The following is a 20,489-nucleotide window of genomic DNA, read 5'->3' on the forward strand; positions in this document are numbered from 1 at the left end:
ACTATTTGCGAGTTTGGCAGACTGTCAAACACGAAAAAAAAATGCGAGTTTGTTTGTTTGTTTGCGGTAGTGTAATGGCTCCTTAACTCATTCATATCTTGTCAAAATCAAAATAAATTCGAAATGAGGTTTTGGTGAAATCTTTAGTGAAATTTAGAAATAGAAGTCATCTAAGAAAATTTCATACTTTACAGGGGTTGTTCAAGTATTTGTTATTTAATAACAAATACTTGAACAACCCCTGTAAAGTATGCAGAACTGGCAACTCGGTTAGGAGTTTCTATGGCAGAAAAAAAATTGTGTACACCTCCTTGCTCTGATAAAAGTCTGACTAACAGGATATTGTAGCCAAATAAAATTACAATTACAATTTCATTTAATTGTGAGAAAGGCCTAAATAAGCTACAGTTATATTTTTCCGATTATTTTTCTGTTGTTTGATATTAAAATGTTTAGAATCACCTAAAAAAGTTAACCAAAAAAACACCTCTAAAAAATCATAACTCGAAATTATCTTTTTGCCGATCAAGCTCAAATTTTGTGAGGCTGTTTATTCCATCAAAACTTGCAAAAATTGCGGTTCATCCAAATCGGACAACCCCCATCCTGTTTGGCATTACTGCAAAGTCTCACTTTTCACGAAAATTATGGAAAACCCTGAAAAAATCTCGTATTTTAAAGAGTTCTGGATCTTCGACTTCGAGAAATCTCGATCGTGAATCGAGAACTTACGATTGAAATTTATAAAAAAAAAACTAAAAATCGAAAAGCATCAAAAACTTAAACTTAAAAAAATTTCTTGATTTTAAAAATTCTAAATTTATTCAAAATTCAAGGAGTTCATTTTTTTCAATTTGTAAAATTGCAAATCACAAAAACAAAAATTTGTACCAGCTTAAAAAAATAAAAAAGGATAATTTAAAATAAAAAAAAAATTAATAAAAATCATTATTTCAAAACATAAAAAATACACAATAAATCAAAATCAAAAAAATTTAACAATGCAATTAAAAAAAACATTTAGGATTAAAAATTTTAGTAAATTTGGAAAATAAAAATATAAATCTGTAATTTAAAAAAGTTGATGTCCTGAAATTTTGAAATATTGAGCTTATTTTTTTTAATTCTTGGCTTTTTTGTTTGTTCAATTTAAGATTTTTTTGAATTTTTAATCGAAAATAGAATAAAACATTCACACCTCTCAGTGCATCAGATCTACTTTCTCTTTTCAGCAATATTTTTGGTTTCGCAGGGATTTTATTTTTTCCCTGGGCCTAGAAAGTCTTGTCTCTGAATTTTTGAATTTTGGTTTTCGGGAATTTTTTTTATTATAAAATATTTGAAATGTTAGAATTTTTGAAAACATGAATCTAGCCTCTAAAAACTAAATTAAATTTATAAAATTTAAAAGTATTCGAACCTATTTTTTTAAACTTCTAATTTTAAACAAAATAATGTTTTGAATTTTATTTAAATTTATGAAATTTTAAATTTTTACACTCGAATTATTTATTTGTTTTTTTGTTTTTTTTTTTAAACATTTTCTACATAGTCCCTACGTCAAAAGAAGCCATTTTCATAGAATTGTGCGGGCTGTTCGTGCAAAATAATCTTGAAAATGGGCTCTTTTTGATTGACTTGGTGTCTTCGGCAATGTTAGAACATTTCAGAAAAAATAAAGTTGTGCGGAAAAATAAGTTTAACTTTTTTTAAACAATACGAATTTTACAATTTTTGAATTTTCTTAAGAATGATTCTTGAAAAGGTAATGAATGGATTTTGAAAAATTAATGTTTGACAAAGTTATATCAATAAAAAATCCAAATTTTAAAATTAGGCCAAAAATTAAAAAATTGGGAATTTTTTAAATTATTATTTTACTTTAAATTTTAAGTTTTGTATTTATAGAGTTTTTTAATAGGTCCTATAAACATATGAAGCACAATAGCTTATAGGACCTTTTCAAAAAAACTCGAGATTTGTTCTTTAGCCGGGACCGTGGTGTAGGGGTAAGCGTGATTGCCTCTCACCCAGTCGGCCTGGGTTCGATCCCAGGCGGTCCCGGTGGCATTTTTCGAGACGAGATTTGTCTGATCACGCCTTCCGTCGGACGGGAAGTAAATGTTCGCCCCGGACTAACCTAAAAAGGTTAGGTCGTTAGCTCAGTCCAGGTGTAGGAGTCGTCTCCCTGGGTCCTGCCTCGGTGGAGTCGCTGGTAGGCAGTTGGACTAACAATCCAAAGGTCGTCAGTTCGAATCCCGGGGTGGATGGAAGCTAAGGTGTAAAAAGAGGTTTGCAATTGCCTCAACAATCAAGCCTTCGAACACCTAGTTTCGAGAACGAATCTCGAAATCGAGAACGCCAAGGCAATGCTGTAGAGCGAATAATTTGATTTGATTTTTTTTTGTTCTTTAAAAATGTGAGCTTGATGAAATAGTAGTTTATGCAACAAGTTGCAAAAAGAGGATTTTTTCAGCACGAGTCGTACATTTATCCAACGAGGTTCACCGAGTTGGATAAATACGAAGAGTGCTGAAAAAATCAAGTTTTGCAACAAGTTCCTTACAACATTTTTTGCAATTCCGAAAAACACCCATTGAGTGAAATTTTAAGTCAAATTTTCATGTATTTTGTCAATAAATCGTTTAAATCAAAAAAATGTTGAAAAGTGTTACTTTTCGAAACAAGTGCTGAAAAGTTCAACTTTTCAGCACCCATTACAGTGCTGAAAAGTAGAACTTTTCAGCATTTATTTTGAAAAGTGTTGCTATTCGATTCTGTTATTTTTGGTACAGAAAAGTAGGCTATTTCGTCGTTCAAGAATGACAGGAAAAGTAAGTAATTTCACGACGGAATTGCAAAAATAAATTATGTTTATCAAAAAAGAAGAAAAACTCACAAAACATATTTTTAAACAATGAAATTCGGGCCATGAGTTTGCGACATATCACCAGTAAAAAAATGAGGCTTTTTTCCTTTAGTGATTAAATCTCAGCAATCAGCAGTCCGATCAACAAAGTCTAAACGAAAAAATTAAAGGATTTTATTCAACCTTTCAAAATTATGTTTTTAGGAAACATAAAATATTGTTAATTTCAAGGAATGTAGTATTTTTTAAAAATGATTTCGGACCTAAAAGTTAAATTTAAGATTAATAAAAGTGTAATAAAAATCATCATAAAAAGTGAAATAAAAATTAAGCACAACCCAACTATATTTTTCCATAATTTCGCTGCCGTCCAGCGGGCATTGGACCTAACCGACCTAATTATTTAGATTAGAGACCTAAATTAAACTTTTTATTTGAATCTTTGATCGCAAACCCCCATTCCAACTTCCCTTTCCCTTCCCAATGTTTCCACGTTGTCTGTGGATGCCCCCCAAAAAGGATTTCGGACAATAAACAAAAGACAAACACTTTGTTAAAATTTTAAAACAGTACAATTTGCTGTTTGTGGACGTATATTTTTTTTCGAATTGAGCCATCTCGTTTTGGGTCTAAAATACAAACTACAATACAGGTTAGTCGAATACAGATATAAAATACTTCTCTTTTGATCAAAACAAATGTAACACTTTTTTTCTTCTTATTGCTAGCCTTCTAGTTTGGGTATAAAAATAACTCTTTTCCTCTCTTTCTCTTTTTTCAGTGCTACCAAAAGTTAGTACAAATGTATATATAAAGTTAGATAACCTAGTATAAAATACATGTAAAAAATGGCATTACATTAAACTGCTCTTGCTATGTACAATTCTTCAAACTTTTGCTACAATTACTTTTCGCTAGATTAGGATTAAGGCCAGTATGTTTAAAAACAATCCTCTCGTTATTGTTTCGTTAAGGCACGCACGCGCGGTTCGTTTTAGTTTTTCCCTAGCTGTTTTGTTTGTGTGTTAGTCATCGTTTTAAAACTAGTTTCGTCAAGTAGTATGTGTTAAGCTTAAATATTCCAGACAAAAAAAAAGAAAATACTTCCAAGTTTCATAAGATAAAACGTTGCGCGTTTTTTGAGAACCGTGAACTCTAGATGAGCCGCGTCTGCTTCAGATAGTGGATGAGCAGCGCGTGGATGAACTTGTATTGTGCTAGCGACGGAATCACGTTGTCCCGCTGTTGGCGGATTTGACCGATGAGGCGGGGAATGTCCAGGTCCTATCGGAAATTGTGTGTTTAGAACTAATTTGGAAGTTTTTAAAATTGCTAAACTTACCTGATTGTGGTCCAGCGTGTACATTAGCAGATCGGCGACCAGGGTCACTCCGGTGCGGCCACCACCCTCGTTGCAGTGGATCAGAACCGGCGGGTTGGTGTTGTGCGAGGGCGGAACTTCGGCGATCGACGCCAGCCGGACCGAGTTGAGTTCCTCGAGGAAGCCTAAGAATCATGATGATTTAATTTAAATTTACTCAAGATAATCAAACTGAAGAACCCACCTAAAAAGTGTCCCACGTCGCGGGGACAGTTCTGGTCGCCCCACTCGTTGTACGAAATGTGCCACACCGACCGGTAGCGCCGACTCTGCGTATGATACACACGCAACTTGGACGTGGTGCAGCGGTCCGTTTCCTGTGAGAACTCTCGCCACACCTGGTACTGTAAAAAAATGATTAAATTACACAAAATCCAAAACGCGAATTTTTCAGCACTTTTCATAGCATCTCTGCTCGGAAGGCACATCGTCGGCCGGTTTATTCTTACCTGCCCGTACTCCAGACACCGCTCGCTCGACTGCGGGATGTAGCTGAGCTCGTTGGACAGCTGAACCAGCAGGTACACGTCCGCCTCCCAAACGCACTGCCAGAAGACGTTCGTCGTGACCGTGTCGTTCGGACTCTCGGCCACGATGTAGAACCGCTGCTTGTTGCCGACCGTGCTCTGAAAAAAAAAACCCAATGTAAAATCTTCAAACAAACTCAAAAGCATCCGTGATCTAACCGTGATGTGGGACGCGTTCACGTAGCCCATCCGGTTGTCCCGCGTGGGCGTCAGCCGCACCCGGTTGTTGTCGTACGGCAGGAAGTTCGGGTCGAAGTTTTTGTTCTTGTTCTCGTCGGCGAGCGCGCAGTCGTACTTGGCGTTCTCGACGCGCTTCGGGATGCGCTCGAACTCGCAGTACAGCTGCGGGTCGGCGACCTTCGACTCGAGCAGGGAGCACTGTGGGGAAAAGAGAGATTTTTTTTTGTAATTATTGTTAATTTTTTTTAAGTAAAAATAAATATATAAAAAAAATGTTGAATCTTTTATTCAAAACTTCCTATTTTTTCAAAACTTCTTGAATTTGGCATTGGATTTGATTTAAACTCAGCATTTTGTTAAATTAACGATTATAAAATATGATATTAAATAATCCAAGACAAACATTTGAAAATGGCTTGTAAAGATAATGCAATGTATACCCTTTTCAGACGAATTATAAAGCTTGAAATACCGGCGTTAAGAACAAAAATGATCCATACCGGAAATTTGTGAAGGGACACTTCGTATAGACGCCCTTGGTCCAATCACGTAATTAAAGGTACACGTAGATATACGTAATAGGATGTAACAAAAATGACTTTTTGGCGGGCATTCAAGGGTTTGTTCCGGTGGGCATGCTAAGCTCAAATCCAAAATATGAGCTTGATTGGACGTAACAGGAGCCGGCGCTCCGCCCTTCAATTTTAAATGGGATTTAACCCGTAAAAAAAGATTTTTTCAAAAATGTCACTTTTTGAGGCATTTTGGCCACCAATGCGATTACCAAAAACATCACTGGCGTGTAGGCCAGACCCTTGCGCATCTTTTGGTATATATAACATTGACATTTGGAGCATCCTGGAGCTCGGTACAGGCCTTCAAAGTTTGGCATTTTTTTCGAAAAATTGGCCCCGGCAAAATCAAATGGCGTCTAGGGCGTCGCGAGGCGCGACGCATATCTTTTTTGCCGGGACCGATTTTTCAAAAAAATGCCAAACTTTGAAGGCCTGTACCGAGCTCCAGGGTGCTCCAAATGTCAATGTTATATATACCAAAAGATGCGCAAGGGTCTGGCCTACACGCCAGTGATGTTTTTGGTAAACGCATTGGTGGCCAAAATGCCTCAAAAAGTGACATTTTTGAAAAAATCTTTCTTTACGGGTTAAATCCCATTTAAAATTGAATGGCGGAGCGCCAGCTCCTGTTACGTCCAATCAAGCTCATATTTTGGATTTGAGCTTAGTATGCCCACCGGAACAAACCCTTGAATGCCCGCCAAAAAGTCATTTTTGTTACACTCTAATACGTAAAGAACGAGAAATTTATACTCTTTTTTAAATTTTACTGTCTTAATTTAATTTATTATTTAATAATTGTAAATTTTATTTCAACCCCTTTCCAAAAAAATCCCTAAAACCCAGGGGGCAAAAACAAAATTATTGTTAAAAATTTAAATTTCCAGCGATTTTTTTTTCAATTTATTGTTAACTATTTAAAAAATGTTCAAATCAAACCAGAACAAGGTTTTTTATGCTTTTTAGGGCCCTAATCAACTCCCCAAAATTTGGGAACGATTGGTATTGGTATAAAACGATTTTTTTCTCGGAAATCACGTTTTAGACCAGTTTCGAGCACACTGTATCTTTTTTGTTTTTTTTTCGTATCTTCTGACAGGAGCAAGATAGCACAATACTTTCTTCGGGAAAGTTTTAGAGAATTTTCTCAATTTTAACGCTATTGTGTTGGTTTAAAAAAATAGTGGAAAATAAAAATGATAAAAATCAAAATGTAAAAAAGAGGGTTTTCCACACTAATTCCCATACAATAATGAAATTTGGGTTGTTTTGAGGCCCAAAAGTCATAAACAAAACTTTGCTCTAGTTTGATTTGATCATTTTTTTAATTTTCCATATAACGATGAGCCAGTCTAATATATACTCAGGAATATAGTAATTTATTAAACTTTAGTAAAACAACAGCTACAATTGACCTCTGAAAAAAGACATGTTTGAAAAAATTGGTAATGTCACATAAAACAAATCAAACTTTCTGTTATTTTTCTCAATACTTTTAATGATTAAAAATAAGATGAAAATGAATTTTTAATGATCAAAAATGGGTAAGGATTAAGCGTTACGCATTTTGATAAAAATTTCTTATAATTTGGATTTGTTGATTTGAATGTGACTGCAAATTACAAAAGTTTAAATAATTTTCTTTTCGATATAACAATATTGAAAATCCAGAGTTTCCTCATATGGTCGAAACTTTAAAGCAGAATCTTGAAAGGCCTAAATTCTGAGATTAAAAAAAAAAAATCTAAAAAAGTTAGTTTTAAAATTCCCAAATTAGTTGAACTCTATACTTTCTATTTTTTTTATATGTTTATTATTAGGCCGTTGCAAATATTTTTTCAAAGTTTATGCCCTTCAATATTGGCTCGAAAAATCAGGGGGCAAAAAACATATTTTTTTCAAAAAACTTCAAAATTTCAATGAAATTAGACGTTCAAAAAACTGGAAACAATTTGAAATGCATTTTCCAGCATTGTTAATCACATTGACACACATTCAAATAGTTAAAAAAATAATTTGAATTTTGTAAAATTTCAATGTACAGTTACTGCCCATGTTCGCATGAATGTCCCATTAGGGTGTAATATCAAAATCGATTTTCCAGCACAGCAATTTTTCAGTTCCTTTTGGGGTCCTAAACAACTCCCCAAAGTTTGGGAACGATTGGTTTAGTCCTCACTTTGCGCAAAGCAATTCAATTTTCCATATAGATTTGTATGGGAAAAACCATTTTTTTTGGATTTTGATATTTATAAAATCCACGTTTCACGCTGTACTAAAACCAGATTCATATTCGAATGCTCTGGAAGGTGCTCTACAACTTCCCCAAGAGAGTATGGTGCTAGCTTGTCCCTGAAAGAAGATACAGCGTCCTCAAAACTCGTCTAAAACGTGTTTTTCGAGCAAAAAACACGTTTTAGACGAGTTTTGAACACGCTGTATCTTTTTTTAGGAGCAAGTTAGCACCATACTCTCTTCGGGAAAGTTGTAGAGCACCTTCCAGAGCATTCGAATATGAATCCGGTTTTAGTACAGCGTGAAACGTAGATTTTATAAATATCAAAATCCAAAAAAATTGTTTTTCCCATACAAATTTATATGGAAAATTGAATCGCTTTGCGCAAAGTGAGGACTAAACCAATCGTTCCAAAACTTTGGGGAGTTGTTTAGGACCCCAAAAGGAACTGAAAAATTGCTGTGCTCGCTAAATTTGGACAACTTTATTTTTTTCCATACAACCATATTACACCCTAATGTCCCATATGTAAAAACAGCAAGCTGAGAAAAACGCATTTGAAGTTTGTCCCATACATAAGGCTACGTGTTAAGTTTTCGCGATTTCCTTCTGATTTCTAGAACAAAGTACTGGATGTTACAGTCCAGACTCGATTATGAAGCCTCGATTATCCGAAGTTTCGATTATCCGAAGTTCGATTATCCGAAGGTTTGTATGGGACTTCGGATAATCGAATCACGAACCAAAAAATGTTTTTTTCGTATATTTTTCATTTTCTTGTTTTTAACATAAAATTTGAGTTCTACAACCCCATTTTAGTCAAATTTGAGTTGTTGATTGCCAATTAAAAAATATTTTTTTTTCAATATTGCATAACCGCCATTTTGCCCGCTATCTTGGATTTAAAATTTTTAAATCATTTTAGCGGTATTTAGGGGTCGTACCAATGCTCGACAATCATAATTTAGGCATCGAAATTTTTTTTTCTTGATTCGATTATCCGAAGTTTTGATTATCCGAAGTGAAATTTTTCCGAGGCCTTCGGATAATCGAGTCTGGCCTGTAAGTCGATTGTATGAATTTCATATTATTTTTTTGAATTAATAAAATATTGCATTATTCAAATTTTAACTACAGGATTTTTTTTAAATTTTTGAATCATGCAGTTTTGGGCCTTTATTAATTTTTTAATTTTGTTTTTAATTAATTTTTCCTTTTAATTTTAATTTTTTTTATTGTGTATTGTTGTTTAAGGTATTTTTTTATTTTCTAATTTTAGAAACTAGCAATTTAGAACTGTAATATTTTTTCTGAATTTCTGAATTTCAAAAATATTAAATTTTAAAGTTGAATTATTTTAGAACTTAGGGGTTATAGAATTTTAGAAATTAGTAATTAACTATTTAGAATAGCATATCTTCTCCCTTTAATTAAAAATTTTATAATTAAAAAAAATCAAAGAGTCTTAATATTTTGTAATTTAGAAACTTTTAAGTTATATAATTTTTGAAATTATCAACTAAAAATTTAAATTCAAAAAAATGTAGAAATATTTTTTAAATTTTTAAAGTTTTAATTTTTTTGAATTTTGTAAACCGAATTGTCAACTTTTCCGAATTCGAACCTTAAGAAGGGATTTCCCGATTGATTTGGAGTATTGGGCCAACTTGGCCCAAAACAGAAATTTTCTGATATGTTTTAGATGCCAAAAAATGCCATAATTTGAGCTATGTCAAAAGTTGGTCAAAATCCATTTGGCAGTATTGCCAATATTTCGATAAAATTAGTAGTCAAAGTAATGTTTTTAACTTAATTTCCGAATAAAAAAATAGCAAAACAGTTCAAACAATTTTATTTAAACAGGTTTGGAGTCGCAGTCATTATTTATTATACGGAATACCATAAGGTATACTAAGAATGTCCACCCGACATCTTCGTACCTCGGAAGGCACCCCGACAGCCTAAAAAACGCAACAATCACTCACCAACTTCTCCTTGCTAATATTCGCCGGCAGCGGCTGCTGCCTCGGCATCCCCGTCGACCACCGGTGCTTAATCTGCCCCTCACTCATCGAACTATTGGCACTTCCTCCCCCTCCACTAGCCGCCGACGCCGCCGCCGCAGCCGCAGCCTTATTCTTCCGATCCTTTTCCCGTCCCAACGTGGCACTCTTCTGCTTATCGGCCGAGTTCTTCGACCTCCCGCCGAGAATATCCCAGATTTTCCTCCGCTTGGTCTCCTTAACCGAAGAACTCGCCGTCGAGTTGCTCGCGGACGTTGCCGCACTCACGTTGTGACTGGGGTGGGAGCTGATGCCGGAATCGTTGTGCGTTGAGTTGGCGGAGGCGGCTGGCGCCGCCATCGTCGTTGTGGTCGTCGTTTCGAGGGTGTAGTTGGAGAACGCGGACGCGTCCAGCACGTTTGCGGCCGAGTGGGACCGGTTGATGGCTTCGATTGGTTGGGTTTGAGGGGTGATTTGGGGAGGTGGTTGGTTCGAGGGGATCGTGAAGGTTTCGTGGAGGGCGGGGGTTGGTTCTGGGAGTGGGGGTGGGTGGACGTGCTCCGGGATGGGGAATTGGGGTTGTTGGGGTTCCTGGGGTTGGGTGTGGCGGGTGATGCCGGGGGCGGATTGGACGCTGGAGGTTCGGTTGCGGATTTCACCGAGCGATTCGTTTTCGTTCTTCCAGGGGAGCGGGACGTTTTCGTAGATGGGTTCGATGGAGCCGTTGATGTGCTGGGCGGATCGGTTGAGGTGAGGTTTGGGGATGATGCCGTTGTGGAACTGGGTTCCGTCCTGGGTGATGAGCAGGTGTTCGACTTCCCGGGGGACGTAGTAGATGACGTTGGCGGTGGGTTTGGTGGGTTCCACAAAGTTTAGATTCTCGTACGTTCCGTGCGGGACGATGTTTTGGGAGTGTCGGAGTTGTTGCTGCTGTTGTTGGTGGGTGCCCGGGTAGAACATCTGGTTGTTTTGAGACATTTGCATGAGTTGAGCATTGAGCAGGGAGCGGTTTGAGACCAGATCGGGACTAGATCCGGACACGTGCGAGCGGTAGCCGAGCAGGGCCCGGTGGGAGGCAAGGTCCGGGGTTGAGGTTGAGCTGAGGCGGTTCGCCGGGTAGGGCGGGGGTGGTTTGACCAGTCGCATCATCTTGAAGCGATGCGTTAGGCCGTAGTCGGAAGCGTCCGAGTAGTGCGGACCGATCATGTGCGTCGTCGTGTGGTGCGTTACGTCCGGGTACGGCTGCTGGTGGATCGTGGGTTGGTGCTGGATGGGTTGGTTGAAGTAGGACACGTCCGGTTGACTGCCGGTTATGTTGTACTCCAAGTGTCCGGGGTCTTGAGCTAGCATTTGGGAGGCGGACAGGTGGAGCAGGTTCCCGTTGCTTAACCGGACGTCGTTGGTGCTGTTGCGGTACTTTTGCTGGATGGCAGTTTCGTAGTCCGGAGCGGGTCGATACGTTGGGAGTAACGCTTTCAGTCGCTCCCGGTCTTGGCTGACGTTGTTGTTGCTCAAGTCTAGACAGGACGAACTTTGGGCACGGTTGATGAGCGAGGCGTTCGAACCGGCCGGGTTGATGGCCCAGTTCGAGCCGTGATTCGAATACTCCAATGGCACCGAAGATGACGAGTTCAGGTTGATGTCCAGCGTTGAGGCCTGCAGCGAAGACCGCGACTGGATGACGTTGGCGTTGACGTTCGCCAGACTGTTGTTGTTCAGATTGTTGACGCTGCCAATGTTGGTCGTCCCCGGCGAGGGTTGCGTCTCCACCATCATCGAAGGCCCGGCGTTGTTCCACACGCTCGAGTGGCTCGCCAACTCATTGTTGCTCTGCCAGTTGGCCGAACCCATGATGTGACCCATCGCCGAAGCCGATATCTGGTACTGACTCTCACTCAACAAATCATCCCGACTGTCGTTCAAATTCTCGTGCTGAAACAGGTTCAAATTCAGCTGACTCGCCTGCGTCTGATTCTTCTCAAACCGCGCAAAGAACCTGTGCTGCAGCGCACACAACCTCCAAATGTACGACCCCGTCGTCGAGTCCGACACCGTAAACCGCACATTCTCGTTCGCGTCCGAACACTCAATGTTAAAGTACTTCTTATGATTCAGTACGTTCTTAATATCCCGCCACGGGTAAAACTTGTTACTCTCACTCGCCACAATGATCCCCGACACCGAGATCCCCAACGTAACATCCGCCCCGTTCTCATCCTTGGCCGCAAACGTCTCCTGCCCGTACCCATCCAGCTGTTGACACGCCGAAATGTACAAACTCTCCGCCGCCCCCTGCGTCACATTGTGCAACTCATAAGCCTGATGAATGACCTCCTCCGTCAACCGCTCCAACAAATTAGCCATTATCATCTCCTGCGGAAACGACAGCAGCGTCTTCAGGTAATCCACCGTATGCCGATCCTGATGGTTCCCGTACTCCGCCTGCCTACTGTAATTCGCCAAAATCACCGCCTGCTTCGGATCACAATTAATCCGCCCCTCCACCACATCATGCTTCAACTGCAAAAAGTAGTAATTCCGCGTCCCCTCGTCACTAATCAAACTGACCCCCGACAGCACATAATACATCACCCTCAAATACAACACCTTCACATTCGCGGAAAACTTCTCCAACTGCCGGCTAATCGGCCGATCCAAATCCACCCATCGCATCTCCCCGCTCGACCCGCCCTTCACCTCGTACCGCAGCCCGAAAAACTCCGGCTGCCCAATCGAAATCCGCTGGCACACATTCTCCAAACACTCCTGCCCGGTACTCTCCGAGCTCAGCGTGCAGTCTATTTTGGTGGAAGAATCTGAAAACAGAAAAAAAACAAAGAAAACATTGATAAGACCGCTTATAAAATTTTCGCGCGCAAAACTTTTATTATTATATTATAACGTGATACAATATAGATAAAATTCCTCGGGGATTTAATTACGCTGCGCGAGGTGACTATTTGCACTTGCGCAGCGAAGCTGTGATTGATGAAGATGAAATTGCGTATACGGCGAACAACACGCGTGGTTGAGGTTGACTGGGTGGGACTGGGCTGATAACGCGCCAATTGCTAGTAGATAGCACCTGGTGGTGAGCATTCTGGTTTCTAATCTAGTTGGCCACCAAGCGTCATCAGCTGATTGGTGATCATCTTCGATATTTGTGTTCAGCAGTTGTGCTGATAACACTGATAACTGATGTGATTGCTAATCTATGGAATGTTGCCTTTTTCTATAAAAGAAGCTAAGATTAGAACAACGCACCCCTATTTTTTCTACCATAGCACATATCAAACCTGTTTTGATATAGTGAGAGAATTGTGAATCAATATGATTTCTGTTATAATAGCCCTGCAGAACCCTTTTAATATTTTCAAAATAGATTATATTTTTATAATTTGGTGAAAAAACTTCAGATTTACTGCCGAATTATCACTGTTTTGGTTTCTACGGAAAACGTAATCGACGTAACACCTTATAATGTGGCTTGCAGTTTCGTCAACAGATCCTCAGGCGTGTATCGTTCTTTTTGCGACAAGACTCCGCCTTTAGGGTCTCCTAAGTGTGAAGGTATGGCTCGGGGAGAGGGCACCGAATACCTATATTAACACTTAGAATTTTTGCGTCTGCCTCAGGATTCGAACCGGCGACCTCTGAATTGTGAGTCCAGTGCGCGGTCCGATTGATCCACACAGTTTTCTACGTAGAAACATGAATGCAAGTTAAAAGGCTTCTCAGTTAAAACTGAAATGTGTGGTTGTTTCAACATTCATGTTTAAACTCAACCCATTTCAACGAATCATGTTTGCGGTTAACTTTACGCAGTGGGCTTGGCCGCTTCAAAATGTGTGTTGTTTAAACGCTTTAAGATGACCACTGCAATTGACAAGAAGAATGCTAGGTGTTGGCAAACCAAAGACTTTCTCGAATATACCTTCAAAAGATTTTCCAGTCCAGTCCAGTCTTTATTATCCGAAGTTTCGACTATTTTTAATGAACTTTAAAAAAGGTTACTTAATCCTCTTTGAGGTGATTCAAGCCTTCTTTATATTTATGTGGTATTATTTTTCCAAGCAAAATCATGTTAAAAGTCCTATAAAAAATGCAAAAAATAAAATGTTGATACGCTGATGTGTGTTGTAGAATTAGTAAAGATACTGAAAATATCAAGCAACATTTTAAGAGGCATCAAAAATCCCTTTCTATGCACAAATTTATGAAAGTATCAATATTGCTCCAGCTGTCAATAATTTTTCAGTCCCTTCAGGAAGCATGCTTTGCTTTTTCGTTCTATAATTTGATACTTCCCGCTCTCTACGGGCCCTTCAATATCGACACAGAGAGAGTCCACTGTACTACAGTCCAGACTCGATTATCCGAAGGCCTCGGAAAAATCCACTTCGGAAAATCGAAATTTCGGATAATCGAATCACGAAAAAATAATTTTTTGTTAATTTATTTTTGATTGTTGATTTTGAGTATGACCCATAAATTTCTCTAACGTGAATTTTAAAATCTAAAATAGAGGCTAAAATGGCGATGATGAAAAATTTAAAAAAAGTATTTTGTAATTTAAAAGGCAATTAACTATTTAAATATGACTAAAATTAGGTCGCAGAATTCAAATTTTATGTTAAATGTAAGAAAATAAAAAAAAACCAAAAAAAAAGTTCATGATTCCATTATCCGAAGTCCCATACAAACCTTTGGATAAGCGAACTTCGGATAATCAAGTCTGGACTGTACTTCAAAAATTATTAGTTTGGCCTATACAATAATTACTAATAAGAAAAAATCTTTAAAAAACTTGAGAATCAATTTTAAACTATTAATAATTCGTTTCATATCCTTTTTTTCACAAAAAATAAAAAAAATGCCGCCAGAGATTGGAAAATCGTAAAACCCTTGAAACCGTTTTTTCATAAATGCTTAAATATTTAAAGCCAACATTTGAGCCACGGAGGAGTATGAGACAATTTTTTTCTAGAGGAGCTTATTTTTTAAACCGGGGTGACTGATAGGCTTAAGATTTTTTTGCCAAACGAAAAATAAAAATAAAATGGAAACGCAATGGAGCAATTCTCTACTAAATTCTGGAAATGAATTTTATTTGTATTTTATTATTTGGCTCAAACTTTGTGGGGGCCTTCCCTATGACCAAATAAGCTATTTTGCGTCATTGGTTCACCCATACAAGTTTCCATACAATTTTGGCTGCTGTCCATACAAAAATGGTATGTAAATATTCAAACAACTGTAACTTTTGAGTGAATTTTCTGATCAATTTTGTGTCTTCGGCAAAGTTGTAGGTATTGTTGAGGACTTTTGAGAAAAAAATAGGTACACGGAAAAAAAATTTTGCAGATTTTTCAATCAACTTTTTTTTCACTGAAACTCAATTTCCCAAAATACGTATTTTTTGATTTTCGAGATTTTTTGATATGTTTTAGGGGACAAAAATCCGCAACTTTTGAGCCATAGAGAAACATGGTCAAAAAATGAAAAATAATGATTTTTGGAAAAAATCGAAGTTTCATGCAAAAACAAATTTGACATTATTTTTTAATGCAAAATTGAATTTGCAATCGAAAAGTACTTTACAGATTTTTTGATAAAGGGCTCCGTTTTCAAGATAAAGCCACCAAAAGTTCGATTTTAGCGAAATTTTTGCAGTTTTTCGATTTTTAAAAATAGTGACCATGAGTGACCATCTCTAAAAATATGTTTTTTTTGAAAAGTTCAGAAAATTTGCTATAAAATTGTCTAAGAGACATTGAAGATTGGACCTCGGGTTGCTGAGATAGAGCCGCTTTAAGAAAGAGAAACACAAAAATTGAAGTTTTCTAAATCTCACCAAAACAACCCACCATTTTCTAATGACATGAAACATTCGTAAAAATTTCCGATCTCTTCGAAAAAAATATTTTGATTTTTTTTAAGTCAAGATTAGCATTTTAAAAGGGCCAAACATTCAATATTACGCCCATTTAAAATGCTAGTCTTGATCTAAAAAGTTTCAAAATATTTTTTTCAAAAAGATCTGAAAATTTCACAAATGTTTCATGTATTAACATTGAAAATCGGACCATTAGTTGCTGAGATATCGTCATTAGAAAATGGTGGGTTGTTTTGGTGAGATTTAGAAAACTTCAATTTTCGTGTTTCTTTTTCTTAAAGCGGCTCTATCTCAGCAACCCGAGGTCCAATCTTCAATGTCTCTTAGACATTTTTATAGCAAATTTTCTGAACTTTTCAAAAAAAAATATTTTTAGAGATGGTCACTCATGGTCACTATTTTTAAAAATCTAAAAACTGCAAAAAATTCGCTAAAATCGAACTTTTGGTGGCTTTATCTTGAAAACGGAGCCCTTTATCAAAAAATCTGTAAAGTACTTTTCGATTGCAAATTCAATTTTGCATTAAAAAATAATGTCAAATTTGTTTTTGCATGAAACTTCGATTTTTTCCAAAAATCATTATTTTTCAAAAATTCATAACTCGGCGGCAGATTTTTTGACCATGTTTCTCTATGGCTCAAAAGTTGCGGATTTTTGTCCCCTAAAACATATCAAAAAATCTCGAAAATCAAAAAATACGTATTTTGGGAAATTTTGTTTTAGTAAAAAAAAAAGTTGATTAAAAAATCTGCAAATTTTTTTTCCGTGTACCTATTTTTTCTTAAAAGTCCTTAACAATACCTACAACTTTGCCGAAGACACCAAATTGATCAGAAAATTCACTCAAAAGTTACAGTTGTTTGAATATTTACATACCATTTTTGTATGGACAGCAGCCAAAGTTGTATGGAGACTTGTATGGGTGAACCAATGACGCAAAATAGCTTATTTGGTCATAGGGAAGGCCCCCACAAAGTTTGAGCCAAATCAAAAATACAAAAAATAAAAATAGTCGAAATCGGCCGATTTCGTAGATAGTTGCTCAGCATACACACTTAGGTACACGGAAAAAAAGTTTTAGCAATTTTTTTATTGATTTTTTTTCACAAGACTCAATTTCCCAAAATTCGTACTTTTGAGCCATGTGGTAAAAAATTGAGCCAGTTTCACTTATTTTTTATGTAAAATTTAATTTACAATCGAAAAGTACATTACAGATTTGTTGATAAAGAGCTCGTTTTTTTTAATATTGCCTCCTTATGTTTGATTTCTGCGAAATATTTGCAGTTCGACGGCAACAGTTCAAAAGGCATCATGTACATTTTGACACTTTTTGGGTTATTGCATAATCTGAATGTACTCCTAATAAGCTACCTCTCCACCAAAATTGAGCAAAAGTTACTTCAGTAAAGTCAGTTTAATAATGATTTTAAATAAAGTCGAGTTTTTCGATTTTTAAAAATAGTGACCATAAGATTTTGAAAAATTCAGAAAATTCTGAAAATATTGGTCCGATTTTTAATTTAAAAAAATGAACCATTCGTGAAATTTTCCGATCTTATCGAAAACAATAAATTGAAAAAAAAATAACCAAGACTAACATTTCAAAGGGCGTAATATTGATTGTTTGTATCTTAGCAACAAGTGGTACAATCTTTAATGTCTCTAAGACAATTTTAATGCAAATTTTCTGAATTAAAAAAAAAACTCGGCGGCTTAATTTTTTTTATTATATATCTCAATGGCTAGAAAGTTGCGTGTTTTTATCCCTTAAAACATATCAAAAAAATCTCCAAAATAAAAAATACGAATTTTGGAGAATTGAGTTATTGTGTAAAAAAAATAGTTAAAAAGGAAAACACCAAATTAATCAAAAAACTTATTCAACAACTTCTTTAGTCATAGCGAAGGCCCCACAAAGTTTGAGCCAAATAAAAAAATACAAAAAATAAAAATGGTCGAAATCGGCCGATTTTGTAGACAATTACTCACGTGATAATTCTTTGCAAAAAAAAAAAAAGATTTCCTGCGATTTGTCCTAGCACATGATTGTTACCATCCATAAACCACGCGGACACTTTTTTGAGAATCTGTTACTACAGCTTTTGGGACACTCGGAATCACTCAGAATAAAAAAACATTCTAACTAGTAGCAATAAATAGCAAACATAGCTATTGGGATAAGAATCGTCGCAACAATAGCTCTATTTTCGATCGACAGAACCAAATCCTCAATATATATACTGTTTTCGAATAAAAGTTGTTTTCAAAAGCGACATAAAATTTCGAAATATATTTGCATGGTCCAAATTTCATAAATTATGCCAGCCACGGGTCTCATTCATTCACAAATGTTTGCAGACTCGCTCGAACCGGTCTCAGGTCTCATTATTTCCCATCGGTCAATGTCATCGATACACCATAAATAACCCTTTGGTCTCTCTGTTCCGTTCCCCCTGCCCAACCAGTCAGTCAGTCACACCTCTTTTTCACGGATCACTTACTCAAAGGTATCACCGTTAACTGCAACATATTGGCATCGGCTTTGGTTCTGGCTGGTATTGCATTTGCTGCCGTTGCTGCTACTGCTGCAAGTGCACACCTTCAACACTATCCGACATAAAAACAAAAATCACAATGAAATTTCCACTCCAATGCCCATCCCCAACACTTGCACTTTGCGTTTCATTCATAAATGCGGATCCATTGCGAGTGAACTAAATATTTGTTGTTTTTTTCTTTGGTTTCAAACTTGCTGAAAGAATCCACCCCCAACTTGAAACAAGTTGGTCTTGGTAAATTTTTGGGTGGCTTACAAACCGCCCTTACAAATTCACTTAAATCGCACAAATTCCACTGGTGGTTTCAACCTTTTGTGCGATAAATTCCGCGCGTGCGTTACAAACTTTGCGGCGAACCGAACCGAACTGGCAGACAGACTAAACTGTTGCGACTTGCCAAGTTGCTTTGGTCAGTATTAGAAGAGACAATTCCAACAGGCAAACGCAAACCAAACGGAATTCTTATCAGTCTCGGGGGGCTGTGATTAGTGGGGTTCCAAACACACACCAATTCGAAATAGAACTGAAAAAAAAACGAGTGTGTTGACCACCGACGCGACAGTCTCGAATGCGAAAACTGAATGAGTATTGAGTGGGTGGGTGGATGATGACTAACCACCATGTAAGGGCAGTTACTGGAGGTCTCCCCCCTGCTCTGAGTGGAATACCTGGCAAAGGTAAAACAGCACACACTTTTAATATTGATGGTGCCGACTGGAAGCGGCGGGCAGCAATCACGATGGCACGATGACGACAACTTTGGCAGAGTTGCGCTGGACAAAGGGTTTGTTTTCGGGAGGAAATGGGTCACAATTTGATCAAACAGAAGTTTCAAAAAACTCAATTAAAATTGTGAGGCCTTCTTCGTGCATTTGAAACAAAAAGTATCTCAAATTGTCTAAGATCATAATATTGCAAAATATGTAAGAAACCATGTCCATATTTAAAAAGCCCATTAAACAGTTTTTTTTTGTTTTTGTCTTTGCTTCAACTACTTGGGACACTTCCCGTCTTCCATATCCCCTATCCTTGTCTCCTGGTCCTAGTGTGGTGTGAGTTAAATTTATTTGAGCATAAACAATGAAAAAATATGTCCCCATTTCATTATTCTTTCATTTTTTTTAATGGATTATATTTATGAATATGCCATGACGATTACGCAATCGTTTAAAAATTATTAATTTTAAAACCATAAATTTTCTGAATATTCGGTCAAAACAAATTATAAGTCTAGTTTTTGTTATGGATGGTCCCATAGGTATTTTATTATTTAATTTTTTTAATTTAATTGTGGTTTTATTAGAATTTAACAGTTCTGCTCCAGGATGTTACATTTGCAATTCAGAGATTTGAAGAACCTTTCAACTGAGATCAATTCATAAGCCTTTGCAGGAAGGATACATATTTCTACGTTTAGATTTTGCTAACTGGGTGTTCTTTTAGGGAAAATAAGTTTTGAGAAAAAACCCTAGATCTAAATTTTATTATTTATCGTATTTTTACCATTTTTTTCAAATATTTACAGAGTTTAATGGATTTCATGCATTTTTTATATAACATAAGCATTTATTTCATGTATATAGAAAACCCATAAAAGTTATTCCCGAGACTAATATTTAAATTAAAGTTAAATTTTTATTTTGTCTGGATTCAGCATTCACTTTCATCAACGTTTGATCGATGGAAACAAATTGTTTAGCTTTATGTTTCTTTTATACAATTTTTTAAGTCTCCTTAATTGCCTTTCAATTATCTTTTTCCTGATAGTATTAAGTCTTTTATGCAACCTTCAATATGTAACTTTTCTTGTTTGTTTTTTTTTAAATATATTTTCAGTCATTAACGTTTTCCATTATTTGCTATAAAATACATCGAGAACGGAAATTCTAATCGATTTAGTGTCTTCACCAAACTTGTAGATATTGCTTAGGACTTCTTACAAAAAATTGCCACACCATTAAATTTACATATTTTATGAATTGGATTTTTCACAGTCGATATAAACTCGATCTCGACCCAAAATCGTCACTGGGAAGTTGGTCAAGATTCATTTGGCAGTGTTGCCAATTTTTCGAAAAAATAAAAAAAATATGATTTTTTGTTGATAACCTAACTTATTTAACCTTGAAAAATCATGACCAAGCTTGATCAACTCAAAAAAAAAAAAACTCAGAAAAATTACTAAATTTCCAATAAATTTGCTTCAAAAATATTGAAGATTATATCAACGGTTGCTGAGATACAGCATCTGAAAGAAAAA

At 36.7% G+C, this 20,489-nt stretch overlaps 1 protein-coding gene across 2 annotated transcripts in view; it reads right to left on the minus strand.

The window, feature by feature from the left end:
• Positions 1 to 3,418: 3,418 nt before the first annotated feature.
• LOC120421128 (tyrosine-protein phosphatase non-receptor type 14) overlaps positions 3,419 to 20,489 on the minus strand; it is a 28,846-nt gene continuing 11,775 nt past the window's right edge. The window contains exons 1-7 of one of the 2 annotated variants that reach the window (XM_039584288.2): positions 18,173 to 18,495; positions 9,754 to 12,587; positions 4,937 to 5,155; positions 4,700 to 4,876; positions 4,435 to 4,594; positions 4,212 to 4,375; positions 3,419 to 4,153 (exon numbers count right to left, since the gene is read on the minus strand). In XM_039584288.2, coding sequence (XP_039440222.1) covers positions 4,025 to 4,153; positions 4,212 to 4,375; positions 4,435 to 4,594; positions 4,700 to 4,876; positions 4,937 to 5,155; positions 9,754 to 12,587; positions 18,173 to 18,200 — 3,711 coding nt within the window. In that variant the 5' untranslated portion in view covers positions 18,201 to 18,495 and the 3' untranslated portion in view covers positions 3,419 to 4,024. Of the gene's footprint in view, positions 4,154 to 4,211; positions 4,376 to 4,434; positions 4,595 to 4,699; positions 4,877 to 4,936; positions 5,156 to 9,753; positions 12,588 to 18,172; positions 18,496 to 20,489 lie in introns of those variants that run through there. The other variant, XM_039584287.2, reaches the window with a different exon arrangement.

The sequence above is a fragment of the Culex pipiens genome, chromosome 2, assembly GCF_016801865.2.
Source record: "Culex pipiens pallens isolate TS chromosome 2, TS_CPP_V2, whole genome shotgun sequence".
Lineage (NCBI taxonomy): Eukaryota > Metazoa > Arthropoda > Insecta > Diptera > Culicidae > Culex > Culex pipiens.